The following is a 20,962-nucleotide window of genomic DNA, read 5'->3' on the forward strand; positions in this document are numbered from 1 at the left end:
GTACGCAGTAAACTTATGACATACTGTACAAGCCATGGATGACAATGGACTTGCACTTCTAGACTGTTCTTGCTCTTTGACTGGCAATTCTCTTCAGTCCTTTGGATTCCTGTCATGTAAGAATGTTCTAGTTTATCCATGACACGGATTCCATATTCTACCCGATTTGTATGAATTATGTAATCTATCTCAAGCATATTTTGGTGTCATGTATTAGGCCAGTAGCAGGAATTCATGTGATTCAAATCTACCTTGTGAAGTATCGTCAATTACGCAAATGCGCTGGTGAAGTTCGCATCAAACTTGTTTCATCCACTGACGTGATTCAGAATCACCAGGGACGATCTCTCAGGTAAAAGAGTCGCATGAAGGGTGATTCTCGGCGGCCGAACCTCGACGCTGGGGGTGATGAAACTTTGAAATCCGTGCTCATAAGACCGAGCAATTCTACCAGATTCCAAAACCCGGGTAATGATCTAATACATATCTCTACCTAATAATAATCAACTCTAGGGCCCCCTCGAGAGGGTGAACCTCCTATACCATGTTGAGCCTACGCCAATGGTGTTTAAATCATGGAATACATCCCTACTTGTTTATAAATAGGCTGTACCTGTGCTTGAAAGCAGCAAGCAAGTGGCAGAACCATTTGCCCTCAAATCCAATCCTGCTTATGAGATTCCACATGACGGTTTTCATCTTTTTGCCCAACTTGTGGGTCGTTCTGCAAAGCTCCTCCAGATTCCAAGTATGCAATGGTTTCAACATTGCAGCATACTTGATTTTCGACAAATTGTGTGATGCAATGAGTTTCTCTTTTGAGTATTGGTGGTCGTTGAAATGACTGAATTAAGTGTTTAAAGAGTCTTTGTTTTAAGGATGCATAACCCACTGTGATCATTAGTTGATAGAGTATTATGATTTGTAGTTCCTTTGAGCTTCGTTTGTGAAAATGTCAAAGCTTTTTATACAAAAAACTAATTTTATTGGTGGTTTGTTTGCCCTCTAAGATGAATATCATTATCCTTGTCTCTTTGCAAAAACCAAACTAATACACTTTTGGTTGCAATGATTTATTTATGTGACAAGCAAATATCATATGTACATATTTACCTACATAGATTTTTGTATTTTTACATCTTTTGAATAAAACTTGGGATCAATTACTAAACTTATTAAACTTGATTATTTGTTTTAGTGATTTTTTTTTTATTTTATTCTTTTTTTTAATATGTGTTGCAGTGCTTTTTCCATCTAGATTAGTATAAAATGTATACAACTTAAATAATTGTTTGTTATTATTTTTATTTGGTATATTGGTTTATTACTTTTTGAAAGTTTCTATGTATATACATATATACATAAATACATAGAATATTGCTAATATTACTTCAATTTTTGCTATTGCCACTAAAAATCCACTATCCACTTAACATGTTTCTTTACTTTTTTTTAGTCCAATCAATTTTTTTGTTAACATTTTTGATATCTGTGTTTTTAAATTAAATATATATATATTTTTTTTAAAATTTTTTTGAATATTGGAATTTTTAGTAAAAAAAAATACTTATTTTTATTTTATAAAATACTTTAAATATTTTTATCTAATTAAAATAAATATACTTTTTTATTTAACATTAACAAATGGTGTGGATGGCATGTGGTGGATAAAGATGTGGTGGCAATAGCAAAAATTGTGGTAGCATTAATAATTTCTTATATATATATATATATATATATATATATATAAACTAAAAAATCATTTATGAAATTTATTGTCATTATAGTTGTATAAAGATCATATGTTTTTATAATTAATTTTTAAAATTTTGATTTAATATTCTTATAGTGAGATTTATATTAAAATAAAAAAAATCATTGTTAAGGTCTAATTTATTAAAATATTCTTTTAGAATAACATTTTTACTGATACAATTTCCATCCCATTTATAAATAAGTTATTTTACACAAAAATAGAATAAGAGATGTGAACAAGAGTAGGTCTAGATTTAAAAAACTTTAAAATATGGAGTATCTTTATGAATATTGATAATTCTGAATAATAGGCCATTAGATTAATTTGTTTCAAGGTGAGAAAAAACAGATCATTCAATATAAAATCTATCTTCTATGAGAAATGAGTCTCTATGTTGCAACAAAGAAACTAAATACTATCTTTTACAAAAAGCAATGGTTTTTCCTTCTTCATCACATTAATTGACATCTTATGATACTTTTAGGCTTCTTTAAAATAAATCTTTACTGTTTATAATTTGTAAAATCTTTAGGCGTACAATTGTTAAGGGTAATTAGGGTTATGAAAATAAATAAAATGCACTATTTTAGTGGATTATAATACTACCACAAATATGGCATAAAATAAAATTTAAAACAAAAGATTGGCCACAAAATACATTTAAATAGAAGTATGAATTGTTGTGGAATTTATAATGCTTGTACAAGTATATGACAGAAATGTAAAGGGTTTATTTATTTTTACTTAATACATGTATTGCATATTGAAGTAGATTATTTTCTGTTTTTTAAGAAAATAATTTAAGACTACCAAAAATTCCATATACTCTAATATCTTGTTGTATCCAAATTGTCAAATGGTAACTATATCATCTTTACAACACAATAAATTTTATTGGTTGTCATTTTCCTTATGGTGTTTGTTTTTAAATTGGCAATAAGAAAGTAATGAGTTAAAATAGCATTTATTATAATGTTAAAAATTGTATATATATATATATATATATATATTATTTTTTATCAATATTTGTAAAAAAATTGCACAAATATATGGCAACAAAATTTATAATAATATGCAACCTTATACAAATTCAAATCCTTACATTTTTTTACTAGAAGCTTTGAACAAAATAGATTTCAAAATTATACACATTCCATGATAATTATAAGAATAACAATAACAACAACAATGTAATAGAATATCACAATGTACTTGTGAACAACTAAAACATTACTGAAATTTATGGATGGTTTATATGGTTGCCTTCAAGTCCCCGATGCAAATGAGAATTTATTGTTACAAGTAAAATGGCACGCACAAAGTTCATAAATCAATTTATTTTGTAAAATGTTGGCGTGCAAATTCTACCTTAAACCCACTTTTTCAAAGTGAAATAAGCACTGTACAGATCAATGCAGCGTAAGTGAATAACCTGTAATTACTCAACAAGCTAAGATTCATTTGCAAAGGTTAGAACAACACGTTACAAAACCATGTATCAATTCATCAAACTCTCTGCTATCTTTCAATTCGGTGAACAATATTATCCAATAGACTTATGATTCCAATGACGAAAGATTCATTTTTCCTGAAAGAAGTCAAGCAGACTAAAAAAATATTTGTCTGTATTCACATCAGATCCTGTTCAACAGTAGTCGTAGTAGTAGAGAATCTCCGACCAGCAGTTGCCGTAGCTGATCTGATGGAGAAAATATAGAAAGCCCCACATGACCCATTTGCCGATGCATGGTTCTTACAACATGTGCAGTTTAGTATTATCATCATCAACATCTACTGTGTGGGGTACGGATGCAACTGAAAAGACAATAGTTTCTTGTCGAGAATTCACCGAAGATTACAAGTTGACACCAGTTTCGAACAAACGAACTTGGAGGAGACGATTGGATTTGTAGCCACCGTGCTCAGCACAACGATGCCGAACAGCGACATGTTGGCTGCTTCAGCTCAGTAACTGCGGAATTGCTCCGAGCGCTAGAGTGAACTCAAAGTCACCTAAAGCAGTTCTAGCACTAGAAGATCGGCTTAGCTTTAAGATAATCCTGCAGGTTAGACACTGATGTGGTCTAATCGTGCAGGTTTAGACCACATTTGTGCACCGTCGAAGTGGGTGCAAAGTTCAGGGAGTTTGCAGAACAAGTACCGAGCAGATGTATGTTAGACTAGACTGTCGTGTCATGTTCGCAGCTTCATTTCGTCGTCTTCCTTCTTTGAGCCATGTCGAGCAGCGTTCTGTGAAATCGTTGTGCGCGAGATCGAGATTCGATCGACGCTCCGCGCACTCACCTACTGTAAGCCTTCATCCTCTCAATCATTCAAGAAGCTTCTTTTCTTCGGTTTTCACGATTGTCTTGTAATCACATCGATAGATAATCTGCTAATCCCATCTCCAGGTGACGCGAACCTGATCCCGCGAGGCTGGAGGTTACACGCCATTACTAGGTCGCACTTCACCATCTCGCCCACCAGCCTCGCAACTTGCATGCAGCGGACCCCCTGAAAAAGCCTAAACTGTCGATTCCAACCCTCAGACCTCCGGAATCGTTGAGAGTTTAAAATCTCACAAGTACCTCCGACATGCGAGAGCTGGGGATCCGTCTTCGCCAATGATACGCAGCAACGCAGATAATTGCTTCCCTTGCGCAAACCCTAGCTGAAAAAGGCTAGATCTTTTACGAAGCTTTTAAAATTGCGGACTTCTCTTTTTCTCTTTCGCGATTGGGTCGTTGGATATTGCATCCCCACTACGCGCGAACCGGGGCTTCCGGAGCTTCCAGGGTTCCCTCCTCCGACTTTTTCCAGTTTCTCGGTTTCGTCTTCAATTACATTTTCCTTCGATTTTTTTCGAGGAGCAATCTCCAAACTTCGTTGACGAAAAAACGGGTTCAGTCAGGACGCGTTTCCACCAGGTTGCCAATTTCTTGCTTTCCTCCGCGCAAAACATGGGACCAATTGTGCACAGTAATTTTCGGAAATCGCAAGTTCGCTACGTCCATGCACCACATCTCCTATGCTCTTGCTACTATTTTCACAGCACAATGGTCAAGTTTCGGAGATTAATCTTAGTAAAATAACATTATCGAAGTTTAATTTTCACTCCTACAAATTACGTAGTGAGGAAATCTCTCGTCTATTCCAACAAGAATCCGAGCTTTATCCTGCAAAAAAAAAATTACAACAAAAACTCTATCAAATGAACCTGAAAAAAAAAAAAAAACAAAACAAAAAACAAAACAAGTCTAGGGAGTAAACCAGGAGGGGGACATGGACGTAACACCCGCAGCGAATTGGATTCCGGAAACTCTCCCAGCCAAGTCACAAAGAAGGATCTTAAACAATCTTACCATTGGTGAGATCCAGTGGGGTCAGATCCAAGGAGAGATCTACGAGCTAGGTACCCACTGGCGCAGGCGCGAGTTCCAGGTATGCTAGGCCGGCGGTTGTGGCCAAGCGCGAAAGGTGGGCGGGAACAGGTAGCCACTATTATTGGACCTCCGGATTGCTGGAGATATGGATGGAAAGTGTGCTGGAGAGGGTTACGAGAGCAGCAGAGAAGCCGAGTAAGCTTGGCTTGGGTGGAACCAGGACAGAGCGGCGGATGTGACCGGGGACCAGGGGAGCTGCAGTGATGTTTCTGGCCGCAAGCATTTTCAAGGGCTGGGGACTGCGCAGAGGACGAACGCTTCTGCTGCCTTCTCAGCCCCTTATTACATTCCCCTCATTGTTAGACCCACCTCCGCCGAGTCCACCCTCTTAAGTGCTGCCTTGCAAGAGGGGCGGAGCAATTGAACAGCTAGTATCTCCGATCTCCCATCGATGCGGTACCGGGCTCCACAGTTAGAGACAAGCTGCGCAGCGGCCGAACCAACCCGAGCAATCTGGAGAAACATGATCGCGAGTTGGCTCAAATCGCTTCCCTTCAGCACAACTCCAAACACACTCATCGTTACATGGACCACCGCATTCTCGAGCAAAACTGCTCAAAGTCATGCTGCTCACATTCCCTTCCTACCTTCCATTACTTTTCATCACCTGCGAAGCACCACCTCACGACCCACCTCGACAGAATCGTGGTGGCCCACCGCCGTTTCCCCGACCCCAATCGAACTTCACTCCGCCTCGTTAAGCAAACTCCATTTAGAGTCCACGGCGAGAGAGAGCGAGAGTCACATGGAACTTCGACGTGGCTGTGGATAGAGCATGAACTGACTTCCCTTACAATGAGCGTCCGTCGTAACCAAGGGCTCATTAGTGCTAATCATAGATTGTGATTCATTCGAAAGGATCATTCCTACTACACTAGCAGACTTTTGTTTCTTCCACACTGTAAATATTTACATCATTACTACTGAAAAATATTCCGCTCTCACTATACAATGTGACAAAAACCTCAGATTCTGTGATGAACCACACAATCAAAGCTTTCAGAAACTATCTACTGTGTGAGTTCGTTCCCTGCAAGGCCGCTTCCGTTGCAGAGGGAGACGCGGCGTAATCTTTACAAGGGACCTGATTAGTGGATATCCCAAGTGGGACCCTTCCCTCCAAATGGAGAATTGGGAGTGGACAATGCCTCCGGAAGATGTGCAGTGGCAGAAGACTCGGGGTCCGCTAGCAATTACTCTTCTGCCCCACATTTCCGCTCTTGGTTTCACGCTCGGATTAGTACAATCAGGAGAAGAGTTATTGAGTAGTGAAGGGCCAACTTGCGAGCAGGGCAGCTCCCATTCCTGCCCGGAAAACAAAAGCCTGGCTCGTCTTCGTCTCGTTCCTTCTCTCCCCCATGACTGTCTTCATTCTCTCGCCCCCATTTTCTCTCCATTTGTGCTCTTCTTCCTCCTCTTCTAGCTTCGCGGTGTGGATGAATCTGCCGGAAGCTCAGATTTTGTCCAGCTTGCACCTCTGTTGTTGCGGTTTCACGCTTCAACTCTGTGTAGAATCTCTTGATTTGTCGACACTACCCAGTTCTCAGTAGAGAATTCTAGGAGATTTTAACGTGTTTTTATTTTCTTAGTTCTGTCTTTCATCACCTTTGGTATTCAGAACCAAGGTTTTTATTTTTATTTTTTATTTTTATTTTTTTATTGGGGTTTGTAAGCCTGTTGAAGTGGTTTTGAGGAGGGAGTTGGAATCTAGGAGACGTGCATGTGCTGTGGGAGGAATTCTCTGGGGATTTCGAGGCCTTGTTGTATGTTGTTCAGTAAAGGGAGTAGCTTTTTCCACTTGAAGGGGCTGGTGCTGCTGTTGTTGCAAGTCTTTTGACATTGAAAGAGGCGGGGTTGCACGCCCCGGTGTGAGGAAGAGTCTTGTAGTAGGTGGGTTGTGTTGTGCCGTGGTATAGTATGCCGAAGCCTTGTGATGCATGCCATGTTTCCAGCGCGGCGGTGTTCTGCCGAGCGGACGCTGCCTACCTGTGCGTAGGCTGCGATGGGAAGGTCCACGGGGCCAACAAACTAGCGTCTCGACACGAGCGCGTGTGGATGTGCGAAGTGTGCGAGGTTGCTCCAGCCGTGGTGACCTGCAAGGCGGATGCGGCTTCTCTCTGTGTGGCCTGTGACACAGACATCCACTCCGCCAACCCGCTAGCGCAGCGTCACGAGAGAGTGCCGGTGACACCTCTGTTCGAGAGTGCGAGTCCTTTGCGTGGGCCAGATTTCTGCGTGTTGGTGTCAGAGAATGGGTGCCATGATCTGCTGAAGGGCTGTGAGGACGCCTCGGTTGTGGAAGCTGTCTCGTGGCTTCTTCCGCACCCTAAGATCTCGACCAACTCTATTATCAGAGGCAGCGCTGCAGGTAGGACACGGTTGCTGTTTCAAATCTGCCAGTCGCTTCTGAGGAGAGCAATGGGCTTTACAGTTGCTTCGAAGTCAAGTTCTTGATTATCATTCTTTTGTTTGTGAATAGAGAATGTGTTCTGAGACCTCCTTGTTGTCGTTAGAAATTTCTCTCTTAATGCCCTGGTTAGAGTCGAGGAGGATTGAAACTATTATGCTGAGGTCGGCCGAAACCTCATATTGAGACTCTTTCATGTGACAGCCGACGAGATGGGTTCGTCGCCTTTCCACGACCGGCCCTTTAGTCCCAAGCCCAAGAAACAGAAGGTTGAATTGCCCGCGGACATATTCTCTGATGTGGACCCTTTCCTAGACTTGGACGATGCAACCGTTACCGGAATTCAACCCGACAGCTTGGTACCAGTCCATATGCCAGAATGCTCCGAGGACACGGATTCGCTTGCTCACTCCATGGACCCTTCGTTTACTAAATTTCCTCTCTCGGCGAAGAGCGGTTACAGCTATGGCACATCTACCCTTACTCAGAGCGTAAGCACTAGATCCCAACTTTTTATTTTATGTGTCATTCTGAACGTTCGTTGGCAAGTTGAGAGAGCAGTTTATGTAAAATTTGGAGCCTTGTTGCTGACTGGAATTGCTCTGTCTTTGCACAGATTTCTTGTTCGTCTCTAGATGCCGCCGTTGTTCCAGACTCCAGTCTCAGCGACATTTCCACACCCTACCTAGACTCACAAAGCTCCCAAGATATGTCAGCTCGCCTGCCACACCAGACTGGAGGTCCCATTGACACCGTCGACCGTGAAGCTCGCGTGTTGCGCTACAAGGAGAAGAGGCAGAAGCGCAAGTTTGAGAAAACAATTCGCTATGCATCAAGGAAGGCATATGCTGAGAGCCGGCCGAGGATCAAAGGAAGGTTCGCTAAGAGAACTGATTCCGACATGGAGCAGTTTGGCTCAGTGGACTCAAGTTTCGGAGTGGTTCCAAGTTTTTGAGTTTTCTTGTGTATTGGAGTCTCCATCGAGCAAGGTCATCTGAAATGGAAAGCTGCTGTGTAACATAGAGGAGCTGCTGTAAGAACTGTGTAGAGCCATCCAAGTGGTGAAGCACCTGAAAAAGTGGCAGCAATGTAAATTGTTCAGACTCTCAATGGTCACCAGTACCAAGTCATGCCATTCTATAATCCCTTTCAGAACACGATTAAATGCCTTGTGGACAGTACAGGATGTAGTCAGAGTTCTAGTAGTGGTTTTTTTCTATTTTTCTTTTTGTTGATTGAGAGCTTTCGGAACGGTGAGAACTTCGTGGCGCGAATCCTCTGTCCTGCGATCGTTATGATGCAGCGAATTCTTCCGATCTTGATGTATTTCAACACTTCCATAATGCTCTTGGATTTTTGGGTCATTTCCTCAGAAGGTGTTGAGCTAAATGCGTATGTGCCTGAAGATCTTTTCTGATATTTGGAAGTATATATATATTTTTTTCACTTCTTTTTATTCTTAAAGAATGCTGTGATTTTTAAAATAGTTCGCATAAACGGAATTGGTTTTACACAACTGGGGCAATTGTGACTTGAATGCCTCGTGGTTGACTCTGGGGCATTCAACGTAAGTAATTTATTTGTGGAAACCATCAATAGGCAATCTTGCTTAGTCGAAACAGACCTACCAGTTTGCAATGTGTTGCAAGCGTAAATCCAAATCAATATACTCGCATCATTATGATATAGATTAAGATTATTTAGAACATGCGTTCCTTAAAAGCGTAATTAGTTCGAATGATCAGATTTTATTATTTTAGGTCAAAAAATCGAACTGTCCACTTAGCCAGTTTTCGACACAGTCCAAACAACTCCATTGTGATCGTTGTAGCTATGCGCAATTACATACTCTATACTCAACTTCCCCAGCTTGTACCTGGTATGTGGTGCTTAATCGTCAGTGCAAAGCCTGAAAGAACTAGTATAAGTTTCCATCGAATCACTTCTCTATACTTCTCGACTAAGATTACTTCTCGCATACAAAGGAATACAGGACTCCTTGCTAAGCCCTAAATGTGAACACACGTAAATCTAAATTTACAATACCGCAACACCTGCAGATTCACAAAAATGAATGCTATCACCATAATTTACAATATATGTTCAGTATTGACATGATCTATCTTGACCTAATGCAAGATAGTAGGATGAAAGATGAGGAATCCTATACTCGAAAGAATCGTAAATCTTATATTCCTATAACAGGAAGCCCCGCCGCACTTCCCGCTTGATCTTATCCCTCCTTGCATCGAGGGCACAGACACAGTTAACCGATAGAAGATTCAAGCATCCACTTGTAATTAGCGACTGTTTCTCGGCACATGTGTGAAGGTCTGGATAGGCGTCACACACAGCTTGCACAGCTTGCGCGGACAGAGCTGCACAATGACTGACATTGAGGCACACTAAACCATAGTTTGGATTCTCCTCGAGTAGAGTATCCAATCCCTCTCTCTTGATGGGCAACTTGCTTGCATCGCTGCATGTGCTGCCGCTGCTGCTGCAGCTGCTTGTAGCACAAGTTCTATATTTAGGCACCCGGAAGTCACTCGACATGTCCAGGTTTTTCACACAAAATCTATTGCCTTTGCCCCGGGAGGGTAGTGAGACAGCGGCCGTTTTTCTTTTAACCAGCGCGTACATTGAATCGTCGGTAATTTTAGCGCAGGTTGAGAGCCCCAAAGCGCACAGATGGCGGCACTTGTCGGACAGGAAAATTACGCTTTGGTCTGCAGCGGAAACACAGATCTTTATAAAGCTGAAATTTTGCAAGTCGTATATACCTCATGAAGTCAAGGAATAAGCCGAGTTGTCAATTAATTAAATATCATGTCAATCATTGCTAAGCTTAGTACAATTAGTGAGGAAGATGTGAAAGTACCTGTTATGCGGTTGCAGCGACATAGATCGATTACACGCAAGTCTGAGCACCCACGTGCAAAAGCAATAATTCCTTTGTCCGTGACTTGTTCACAACAACCCAAGTTCAATGATTGGAGCGCTTTGCAATGTTTTGCCAAAGCCTACACAAATCCAGAAAACACAGTGGAATTGTGAGATTGAAAGCATTACGAAACGTCAAAGCCGGTTTTATTCATCTGTTGCATGGGAAAGTTTGAGTACCTGCAATACGGCGTCTGTACCAGCGTCCGTGCACCCCCAGAGATTAAGATGGCGTAGATTGCTGCATCTTTGTACAAGCTCCAGAAGTCCCGCTTCTGTAATGCCCGTACACGCACTTAAATCCAATTTCTCCAACATTGGACATCCATTTGCCAAAGCATGCAGTGAAGCATCAGTCAGTCTTCTGCCTTCACTGAGTTCTAAGATTTTAAGTCCGTGCCAACTGCTTGAGGCAGTCTCAATTGCCGCATCATCCAAGTAAATGCACCGTTTCAGCCTGCAACTCTGAAGGCGTGGAAATTTGGGGGAGACAGATTGGACCAACTTGCTCACACTGTGACCACACCTGAGTTACCCACGAATATCCTCAAATCAAAACATCTCATCGTTGATTCTGCTCGGGAAAACCATCTCACACACGATCAAGCCCATGGGAAACCGCACGCAAATAGATATATACATCTTTAAACTAACCATGAGAATGAAAGGTCATAGATGCCCTGGCCAACGGAGTCTCGCCAACCACGACAAACACCTGTGGCTGTTACCACTGTTCGGTTGTCCACCAATTTAAGGATCCGCACCAACAATTCCATCGGAAGATCATGCCAATTAGTTTTACAGTTGTCGGACTTTTCATCTGTATCAATTCGCGTGCCAGAAGTTGCTACACCTCGCCTTTTGGCATGTCCTCTCCATCTGCGTTTCTTTTCTGGAGGTCTTGATTCCATCTCCTCGTCCTCAAGACCCCAGAAGAATTGTGATAAAAGAGATAAGTCGTGCCTGGGCCTTTTCAACCTTGTACCAAGGTACAAATCTGCTGGATGGCGATCATTGCGTAAATCTGACCCATGGTCGTATAAACTCACACGCCTGTCTTGTAGTTGACCTATCAACCAACAATGCAATGCCTAGCGTGAAAACACCAAAACCTAATGCAGTTCCCAGATTATAAGCATTCTGCAGTTCTACTTAGGGGCCCATATACAAAGTTCTTTTTAGTAAAACAACAGACTTTACTGGCCTCCAGACGTTAGATTAGGAACAGGAGTTGCTGCACTATTTTTTTTTTATTTTTTTTATTTTTTTATACTCTAATTTCGTCTTCATATTAATATTGTTTGTTATCCTCTATTTTAATTTTCTACTACTATTATTATTATTATTATTATTATTAATTTTTGTTCCTAGGTTAGACTGCGTAATTTGCGCAGAACGCTAGCAACGTCGTCTGAAAAAGAACGAAGGAGGACAGCGTCCAAAAGGAACTTATTCCAATGTGTAAGCGTGCAACAGTTAGAACAGCAGATAGGATCAGCAGTAGTCACCTTCTCTAGAATCAACAGAGTCGGAATCAGTCTCCATCCTTTTCTCTATACGATACTCACAATCGCAAGCCAAATTTGCGACGAATCGCCACAAACTTCTTCCTTTTGCAATCCTGTCCGGCGTTTCAATCTTGTTGGCTCTTAGGCGACGACCACTGCGAAAGGAGAAACGTAAGCTGCTATAGAGCCAGTCTCATATTGAAGAGAAACAATAATGGCAACAGGAAGAGTATACCGCAAGACTTGGTTAAGACGGACCAATCATGCATCATCTAATAGATGTCCCAGTACTTCATGTTGAAGCACAGAAATATGAAGCTTGAAGACATCCCGACAAGAGCGTTCATGTGTTATATCGGAGCAGTGTACCTTCTTTTCCGATATCAATCATCCAAATTAGGGAATCAAGGTATCATTGATATGACAAATTCTTCGCTTAGGCGTAAAAGAAGAGCGAACATAGAGTGAAGTGCTTCAAACGACGGAGAATGGCGTCATTCCCACAAAATGGGATGTCGCTTAGAAACCAGAGCCAAAAGCAAACCTTAGGCCTTGAAGTGAATCTGTTGACCAAAAAAATGTAAACCTCGGGTGCAATAATCCCCCAAACCACGGAATCCACTAGATGCGTGACGACAATGCTCCTAACCATCAAGCACAGGAGGTTTCCTAAAACTGGATCTTACATCTGAAGACCTAGATTAGACTACCCAAAATCCTCATGAAGGATGTTGGTTACACGAACAAGGTTTGGGGTGAAATCTTCGAGGACAAAGGCGAGAAAGAGAAGTAACCATTTCTAACGCTAAATACCCCATTGATTGAAACGCCCTGCAATCCAAACCCCACAATTGGCCAGCAGACGTAAATCGCCAATTCTAAGCATAAGGATAAGCCATCACCAGAGACTTGCTATCCCATCCCTGAAAACCCAAGAGCGAAACGGCCCGAGCAATTTCGAGAACTCATATGGCAGGTAGATAAACACAACACCGACAGACAGATCTCGTATGCTCCAACATCTGGCCTAAAGTTTGCCAAGCACAGAAGCCTCCTCAATTCTATCCAAAACCAGATTGTACAAACTACCCAGCAATGGCAGAAAACGCTGCAAACCAACGCACGCTCCAACGCAGCACGCAAAAGACTCCCGCGACAGGACGCAAACCCCGACTTGCTAGCCCAAACAAAGCTTCCTTACCCCAAATGACAGGCACCGACAGATGGCTTAATTGCAAATCGAGCGAGCACGCAACCCTCTCCCCAACCTTCACGAGGAAACCAGCCATAGTTCACAGCCAACTCCACTTGTAGCAAACGGAGTGTACTCACGCGACCGATGTGGCAACGCACAGCAAGTCCAGCTCCTTCCAAATTAAGCCCCTTATACATCCCACATCTGCGCAAGCCCCCACAGCTCGTGGCACTCTGACATGGTCACAGACACCTCATCAGAAAGCCTGGGAAAGCCATGGAAAGGCGCTTTGTGGCATGATTCTATCGTCTCTCCTTTCTAAACTGGGAACTTAGCCACGATACCTCTGCTACCAGCGAAGGAGAAAGCGAGGCACGCAGCGACGCTCTCTTCGTCCTGCAGCGAAGATGCGGAAACCGACCCGGAGTTTCTAAAGTGGGTGAAGAAGTAGGAGGCGGAGGAGGCGGAAGAGTCAAAGCAAGCATCTCCGATCCACCCTCTGCGTCTTTAACACATTAACACAGCGAGTGAGTTCAATCAGCGAGCGAGAGAGCGAGACAATTTGCTTGCTGAGTGCGTCTACCTCCACCTCCACAACCCCTTGCGAGCACGGCTTTCCCGGTCGTCTGCCTCGGTTGCGGCGCCGGAATCCTTCCAGATTGTGGGATTAGGATGTGCTAATTGAGATTACTGGGCTCTGCTTAATATCAACCTCGATTACTGGGTTTTGATTCATGTTGAAAACGACTACTGGGTTTTAATTCATGTAAAAAATGATTAGTGGATTTTGATTTATGTTGAAAACGATTAGTGGGTTTCGATTTCAATGTTAATTTTGTTCCCCAGGTTCTAATTAATTTTAATCACGATTACTGGAAGGCGAATTAAGCTTGAGGAGTCTAGCCAGCAATCTCCGGTTGGAGGTGTTCGTCGAGTTGCGACTCCCTCTCCCCTCTGCATTTTGGACGATGGATGAGTGATGGATGAATTATATTTGGATGAAGTGTGATGGTGGGTTGCTGATGGGGATGGATGAATGATAAGGGCTATCTCTCTCTCTATCTTTGGAGTTTTAGGGTGTGATCTCTTTGGTAATGTGGTGGATGGATGAGATTTTAGCAAGAATGTTTTTCTGGGTTTCATGTGATGGGTTGCAATGTTTGATTAGACTCAACTTCTGGGTTTCATGTTGATGGGTTGCAATTTTGTGGAAATTTGAATTACTTGTTTAAGTCTAATCAATTTTTAAAATAAAAATTTGATTAATATTCTCTGTTAAATTGTTTTAAAATATTGTAGTGATTCATACTTGCAAAAAGAAGAGGTAGATAAGTTTTAAGAAATAATCAACTTTAATTTGGTTGAGACCTGATCCAAAATCTATGATAAAAGTTGCAGTAGTTGTACTATTTAATACATTTTTTGTAAAAACTCATAGTACTATTTTGTAGAACATCCAGTACAACATGCTTTAAAGATATATGATATATTGTTAGCTAAATGTTTTGGAGTTTTTTTAAAGCAGTGCTTTAAAAAATGTGCATGCAGTAATACACATACCCAAGACCGAATGTTGTTATTAGTTGCAATCGTGAAATAATAATGATACAATATAATATTTGGTGGTGGGTTTAAATAAGAGTTAAGAATTGAAATTCAAAGCAATCTTGTGAAAAAAATCTACCAATCTTGTGAAATTTTGTGTGTTTTAAACTTCTAAACAAACAAACAATCAAAGAAAAATTCTATATAATTGCCAATGTTTTTCTTAACTTTCAGCATGTACTCAATTCACAATCAACCTGTTGCTATGAAAATCAATAAACAAATAAATAACTATGTATAAATTTAGAGAAGATTATTTGAAAAATATTTTATGTCTATGTTTTTATGTTTATTTTTTTGGAAAGACTAATCAAATCCAATTTCTAGTAATTTTTTTAATTCAAGTTCGTCTTGTGATTAATTCAGCAAATCGATGTTTATTCGGTAATGCTGTAATTTCAGCGATCTCTGTTGATGATGAACAAAGAATTTAAACACCAAATTCTGAAGTCAAAGACGCTTGTTACTGAAGTTTCAGTAACAACAATATATTTTACACATTCCATATTTAAACTCACTGCAAACACTATAACAATGCTCTTTATTACCTTGTTTCTGGTACATGATAAATGATAAGTTATAGACGGTACATCATAAACGTAATTTCTCATACTTAATTCACAACTCAACGGAGAAACTTTGGAAGTGACCCATATTTCACTACCGATAAAACCAAAAAAGAGGGATAAGTATCAGGCTTAGGAAACCATATATTGTCCATTTAGCACTAGTGATGTCCCTCAGATTTCTCTGATCCCTAGTCCCTAGCTCAGTTTTCATGCACTACATAGCACTTTCAACATTCAATGTCAAATCCTTGAAACTTTTAACAATCTCGGTCTTCCTGCTAATTTGACAGTACATTCACCCATCCCGAAGAAATGCCAAAAATTCGGTCAACACACCTGGCATACTATACAAGAATCAAGAACCGCCTGAACCCCATGTATCAGAACACCTCGTGCAATTTGGGTCCATCTCAAAAAAATAATCACCATAAAGTGAACAACCTGATCGAAGTTGACGAGCAATAAAACTAGACACCAGTTTGCACATAGGGGCTCGTGGAAATTGAAAGCAATCAAACTGGAACTGAGCACACTCTTCCCCCAGAGTAGTTCATATTGCATGGCAACATCAAATACATTATCTTCAATAGTGGTTCTCTGATGGCCAAAAGAATATAACAAGAATCCTGCACAAGATTGGCGTTCAGTCCACCCAACTGGATACATAAAATCCTGTTTAAAAACAGTTCCCTGTCCACCTTCTAAAATCGCTGCTATGACTTGGATCTTAGTGTAAGACTAACTACAGATTTGTTAGTAGATTGTCAAGAAGATTGTTTGGCTAAGCCCTACATACAACCTAGTTCGTTACACGTCCCTGGGTGAAACATCGGAAGCTCTGCCAGTCAACTCCAACAGCAGTAGATGCAGAGAACAAGATTGCCAATTGGTACCCCCATACTAATATGTATTGGTGGACTTGGAGAGGCAGACCGAATGAGGCCATAGGAAGCAAGTTGCATCAGATAAGAGGAACGATTACTATAGCAAGAACATAAGAAGATCTTTGCTTCTTGAGTTATGTATAGCAGCCTTTCACCAAACATCCCAGCATTTGCATGTTTCTAGAACAAGTGTTGAGTAAGATGCAAGAATAAGCGGGTATACAAGTCGTGATTATGGATAGTACCAGGTCTTCGCACTGAGCAATTGTTGATTGCCAGTCTTTTGGGACTTGAGAAAGTCCACACCTCTTCAACCTCGATTCCTGGACGTGTATTGACTTTTAAGATGTCCGCTTCACTATTTCTACAAAGTTTAGTGAAAAAGAGGTAGTATACCCCATTGGTGAAGAACACCTTGCCCAGTGGTGACTTCCAGAACAAGTAGAGTCAAAACTGCCAGCATTGCAGCACGCCCGTTCCAGGTCTCTGCACTCTTTGTCCATCCCCACTCCCACATTGCCACTGGTGGTGGTAGCTCGCGACGCAGCGTGTCGTAAGTTGCTAGCAACTGCTCCACACTCCCTAATGGTACAAGTGACTGCACGAGACAAAACATCTTGCTGCTTAGCGTAACATTGAACACAAAAAGCTGAGGTTATTTTGTAAACCCAGACGCTGTTTGATCTTTTGATGCAATATTAAATCACAATCAAGGCAGAAACAGAACATCTAGAAGATGGTCTCATACCTGACGGGCTTCAAGATTTGAGACAGCCATTGCACCTACGTAAGGCAAGGCTTCAAGAATTGCATCTGCTAAGTCATCAATAAAACCGGGTTCACAACCCAGAGCAGGTACACGACCCCAGTTCCTGATACCAGATTTCAAGGCCAACTCTCTATATTCCATGTCGATCTCCTCCAGTGTCTCAATGTGTTCACTAACAAAACTGCAACCATTACAAGTTCATAAAACAAATCATCACCACCACGGTGAAGTTGTAACCAGTTTGTTTTACTTGTAACTTTAGCAATTCGTGAGCAATCGATCCATCAACTACACCATGCAAAGATCACATTCAACTCAAGTCGCTCACACTTGCTGAAGAAAGCACTTACGTAGATTGCTCACATCCAGAAGGAAGCATCAAAATCTGCAGACTGGAGCACAAACCTGACAGGCACGGCCAAGAGACTCTTCACCCCACTCTTTCCAAGCTGTTTGATTGTGTCATCTGTGTATGGTTTGAGCCATTCAACCGGGCCTACGCGACTCTGGTAAGCAAGGGTGTGGGGGCAGCGGATGCCCCGAGCCTTCACTGCAGCCATAATTAGTTCTACGCATTCCTCCATTTCAGCCTTGTACGGGTCTCCAGCTTCTTCCACGTAGGCTACTGGTACACCATGGGCACTGAAAAAAATGTGGACCTGTCCCATTCCACAACATTATAATTTACAAGCTTCATATCCTGCTGGCATGTGAATAAAACTTGCCAACCATACAGATGTTTACCCACCTTTGTTGTCATTCAAGAAATAAAACTACAATCAAAAAGTAAGAAACAGAATTGAAATCTCACCTCATCGGGATTCGAGAACTTCGTTAATTCCTTCTCTATAAGCGTTGCCATTGACTGCACATATCCATTGCGATTATACCATGATGGAATCACTGTGTGCTGCATGTTAACAAGATATTCATCCTCTCTGCAAGTCGCAATACAAAAAACATATTAAAACCTAATCCAGATTGGTTAACAAATGCGACTGCTATAAACAGGTAACGAGAACAACTCACAAAAATTATAACATGGAATGTTGGGAAATAACTATACCTGAAAAGACTCTCTAGAAGACGAAGGCTAGAGCCACTAGTTGATATTGAAAATTGAGGATATAAGGGTAGGACCACCAGACGAGTAATTCCATCCTCTTTGATCTGCACACGCCATCACAGACTTCATAAGAAATGCAAGGGTAAGTGCCCAAACGGCTGATCACCAGCCACAACTAAGTAGTTATTAAAAGCTTCCTAATTACAGTGAATTCAAGCATAAGAACCTATTTCATACACACAGTATATTGTGAGTATTACCTGAGCGATAGCTTCTTCGGTGAAAGGGTGCCAGTATCTCATTCCTACGTAAACTTTAGCCGGCAGGTTCTTGCTCTCCAATGCTTCCTTAAGAGCTTCAGCCTAGTCAAAATGTATCTCACAATCATGAAATAAATCTTCAAAATACTTATAAAAAATTCTATTGATTTGCAAGGACAATTAAGTTGAAAGAATGGCAAAGCTATATTTCCTTACAGAAAGTCAAAAAGTAAGTAGTGTGCAATTACAAGATTTGCAACAACAGCCCCACCTGCTCGTTAGTAATTTGCCGCAAAGGAGATCCTCCTCCTATGGCGGCATATCCTTCAGCACTTTTTGGAGCTCGTGACGTGGAAATAAACTGAGCAAGTGGTCTTTGCAAGAACTTAAACAAACGGGGCAGCCGGATGATGTCCTGTAAACAGAGACACAGGGTTTAAAACTTGATAGTAACCTAATTTTGAGCTTGTCTCAGTCAAGACAACTGGCAACCCAATAAAATATAATTACTCAATCGAGCCAGTAAATTGCACAAAAGATACTTATGATTTTCCATCATTAGTAGACAGATTCCGCACGCGGCTTGATAGATCATCAGCAAGTTGATAAAAAATGGTTTCCACTCAACTTTCTCAAGGGGTCTAGTGTAGTGTTACCGGGTCAGCAAAAAGGTTGTACAGAAAAGGTTGCACATCCTCAAGGGTGTCTGGTCCACCAAGATTCAGAAGCAGCACCCCCACTCTCTCTTCATCCTCCCCGTGCTCATTGCCTCGGTTCAGATTAGAATCTAACGATGTCACTTGCACATCCTCTTCCACTGGGGCTGCCACAGCCCTTACAACACCAGAATCGCTGGCCCTTACGACGAAGCGATTACGCTGATTGCTGGAACTTGGCTTACACGCTGCCCTCTCAGGATCAGCCAACGCAATGAAGCCTCTTCCAAACCCTTGCAATCGACCAGATACACTCTCGCTCTGACCACTAGTCCCTTGGTTCAGACGTAGGGATTGTGATACATGACTCGAGCTTGCATGAAAAGTTGAGAAGTAAAAGCTAGTGACCGGGATTAGAGATGAGGTGGGAGGACACGCCTGTAAGCCAAAATCCTTGGTTAAACTTTTGGGTGCACAAGGACACCCAAAAAACGTTATATATATATATATATATATATATATATATAGTTCCGGAAATAAAGCCAAACCCTAAAGGATGTTTATCAATTAACGACATCGTGATTCTTAAAGGTCTCCGCTTAGATTCACATTAGAAAAAAAAATTGGTCAATAACTCATTGGGACCGATGATCCCATCACCAAAACATCTATTCTGTGTTCCATTCTTGAATTAGCCAGTGCAGCACCCGCTCTCAGCTTCAATAAGGTTTATGCTGCTACGCTACTGTCAGGGCAGAATGTCCAATTCCGGACAGCACACTAACCTGTGGACTTGAAAGAGCTTGAGGATGCAGAGGCGTAATTGATGCCATTCTACCAGCTCCAACGCCTTAAACCTGGGGCAAAGGCAGAATTCAAAGCATAAGCTACACCGAATTCGCTCACCGAACCCGTGGGCGAAAAGACCTGGCAATACCCCCCCTCTCTCTCTCTCCTCTCTCTCTCTCCCTCTCTCTCGCTCGCTCGCTCGCTCTCGTTCGCTATTTCCACTTTTCTACTGTTCCCTGCAAGAACCTACGTCTGTAACCAAGGCATTTCACACGATTCCCGCACAGCTTCCGAATTCGCACACAATTGCAATTGGGTAACATGGAAAATCGGCAAGCCAACTCACAGCGTCGCAAACGCAAATCATCCAGAGCACCAGCAGCGATCATCCAGTAGCTAAAAACAAAATTCCGCCACAATCAGTCGCAAATTGCTGTCAGTCCACTCAGTGCTTATGACACAGGGTCGCCGCCGTAACCCAATTCCGAGGACAATCCAATTGTTAGACCCACACAAAGGAACAACACGGAGAACGGGGGAGTAGATGGATGGTGGCATGGAGATCAGCTGATCGACACCTGAGAGGATTACGAGGTCGTGGCCAGGAGCCCTCCTCGCAAGCCTGAAAGGAGGAAAAACAAAGAAATAAATAAAAAGAGCACACTTTGATGCCTGAAACCCTATTGCTTCGCTCCCGACGTGTTCCGACATGGAACTGTCGAGTCGAATTCTGGCCTACTCGCCGAAAAAGGGTAGAATCCTCGAATTACTGTGGTCTTCAAATTGGGGTGGCAGTACTTCGGGCTCCATGCTCTATGTCTAGCATCCTCGGTGTCAGAATTCTTATACGTTTAACATGCTTCTTAAGAAACACGAGCTTTTGTATATAACTATATAACTATGCTGTTTAACTCATCAAATGCTCATATCTGATCACAAATTTCTATATAATTAATAAAATATTACTTTAAAATAAAAAGCTATATTTTTTATATATAAATACTATAAAAAAATCTAAGGTCTAACTTATTTATACTAATATTAATTAAGCATGGATCATCTAATCTTCAACATCTACAAATACAATAAATTACAAAATTTACATTCATATT

The 20,962-nt window shown here is 41.5% G+C and overlaps 3 protein-coding genes and 1 long non-coding RNA gene across 6 annotated transcripts; 1 reads left to right on the plus strand and 3 right to left on the minus strand.

The window, feature by feature from the left end:
• Window positions 1–3,445: 3,445 nt before the first annotated feature.
• On the minus strand, window positions 3,446–6,219 carry LOC149989792 (uncharacterized). 2 transcript variants are annotated; one of them, XR_016501830.1, is made up of 2 exons: window positions 5,119–6,219; window positions 3,446–4,932 (listed from the first exon to the last, which is right to left on the minus strand). It is a non-coding gene; the product is annotated as an uncharacterized LOC149989792 (long non-coding RNA). The 2 variants fall into 2 exon arrangements; XR_016501831.1 differs by having other exon boundaries at window positions 3,446–4,796; window positions 5,027–6,219.
• Window positions 6,220–6,580: 361 nt separating this feature from the next.
• Window positions 6,581–8,970, plus strand: LOC112279182 (zinc finger protein CONSTANS-LIKE 3). The gene is made up of 3 exons (XM_024513375.3): window positions 6,581–7,567; window positions 7,811–8,097; window positions 8,223–8,970. The coding sequence occupies exons 1-3, from the start codon at window positions 7,117–7,119 to the stop codon at window positions 8,559–8,561; spliced, it is 1,077 nt and encodes a 358-aa protein (XP_024369143.1). The 5' UTR covers window positions 6,581–7,116; the 3' UTR covers window positions 8,562–8,970.
• A 697-nt stretch (window positions 8,971–9,667) lies between these two features.
• Window positions 9,668–14,140, minus strand: LOC112279181 (uncharacterized). The gene is made up of 7 exons (XM_024513374.3): window positions 13,597–14,140; window positions 13,259–13,485; window positions 12,058–12,212; window positions 11,204–11,618; window positions 10,730–11,075; window positions 10,488–10,629; window positions 9,668–10,335 (listed from the first exon to the last, which is right to left on the minus strand). The coding sequence occupies exons 1-7, from the start codon at window positions 13,735–13,737 to the stop codon at window positions 9,803–9,805; spliced, it is 1,959 nt and encodes a 652-aa protein (XP_024369142.1). The 5' UTR covers window positions 13,738–14,140; the 3' UTR covers window positions 9,668–9,802.
• Window positions 14,141–15,928: 1,788 nt separating this feature from the next.
• LOC112294651 (ferrochelatase-2, chloroplastic) lies at window positions 15,929–20,492 on the minus strand. Of its 2 annotated transcripts, none has more exons than XM_024545350.3 (10): window positions 20,197–20,492; window positions 19,847–19,918; window positions 19,062–19,499; window positions 18,677–18,820; window positions 18,406–18,507; window positions 18,146–18,249; window positions 17,891–18,017; window positions 17,485–17,738; window positions 17,059–17,260; window positions 15,929–16,908 (listed from the first exon to the last, which is right to left on the minus strand). In XM_024545350.3, exons 2-10 carry the CDS (start codon window positions 19,892–19,894, stop codon window positions 16,684–16,686), a joined length of 1,644 nt encoding a protein of 547 aa, XP_024401118.1. In that variant the 5' UTR covers window positions 19,895–19,918; window positions 20,197–20,492; the 3' UTR covers window positions 15,929–16,683. The 2 variants fall into 2 exon arrangements, with proteins under 2 accessions (XP_024401118.1, XP_090104428.1); XM_090248302.1 differs by having other exon boundaries at window positions 20,429–20,466.
• Between the last annotated feature and the right edge of the window lie 470 nt (window positions 20,493–20,962).

This window comes from Physcomitrium patens, chromosome 2 (genome assembly GCF_059467195.1).
Source record: "Physcomitrium patens ecotype Gransden chromosome 2, ASM5946719v1, whole genome shotgun sequence".
In the NCBI taxonomy this organism is placed as follows: Eukaryota; Viridiplantae; Streptophyta; class Bryopsida; order Funariales; family Funariaceae; genus Physcomitrium; species Physcomitrium patens.

Bases quoted from the DNA above. Each gene is read 5' to 3' on its own strand.
- LOC112279182 (XM_024513375.3), top strand. From the start codon at position 7,117: ATGCCGAAGCCTTGTGATGCATGCCATGTTTCCAGCGCGGCGGTGTTC. The intron at 7,568-7,810 runs GTAGGACACGGT...TTCATGTGACAG, and splicing joins TATCAGAGGCAGCGCTGCAG to CCGACGAGATGGGTTCGTCG. The intron at 8,098-8,222 runs GTAAGCACTAGA...GTCTTTGCACAG, and splicing joins CATCTACCCTTACTCAGAGC to ATTTCTTGTTCGTCTCTAGA.
- LOC112294651 (XM_024545350.3), bottom strand. From the start codon at position 19,894: ATGGCATCAATTACGCCTCTGCATCCTCAAGCTCTTTCAAGTCCACAG. The intron at 18,508-18,676 runs GTGGGGCTGTTG...CATTTTGACTAG, and splicing joins GGCAAATTACTAACGAGCAG to GCTGAAGCTCTTAAGGAAGC. The intron at 16,909-17,058 runs GTATGAGACCAT...TGTCTCGTGCAG, and splicing joins CAAATCTTGAAGCCCGTCAG to TCACTTGTACCATTAGGGAG.
- LOC112279181 (XM_024513374.3), bottom strand. From the start codon at position 13,737: ATGCTTGCTTTGACTCTTCCGCCTCCTCCGCCTCCTACTTCTTCACCC. The intron at 11,619-12,057 runs GTGACTACTGCT...GTTGGTTGATAG, and splicing joins CTCTGTTGATTCTAGAGAAG to GTCAACTACAAGACAGGCGT. The intron at 10,630-10,729 runs GTACTCAAACTT...GGATTTGTGTAG, and splicing joins GTACAGACGCCGTATTGCAG to GCTTTGGCAAAACATTGCAA.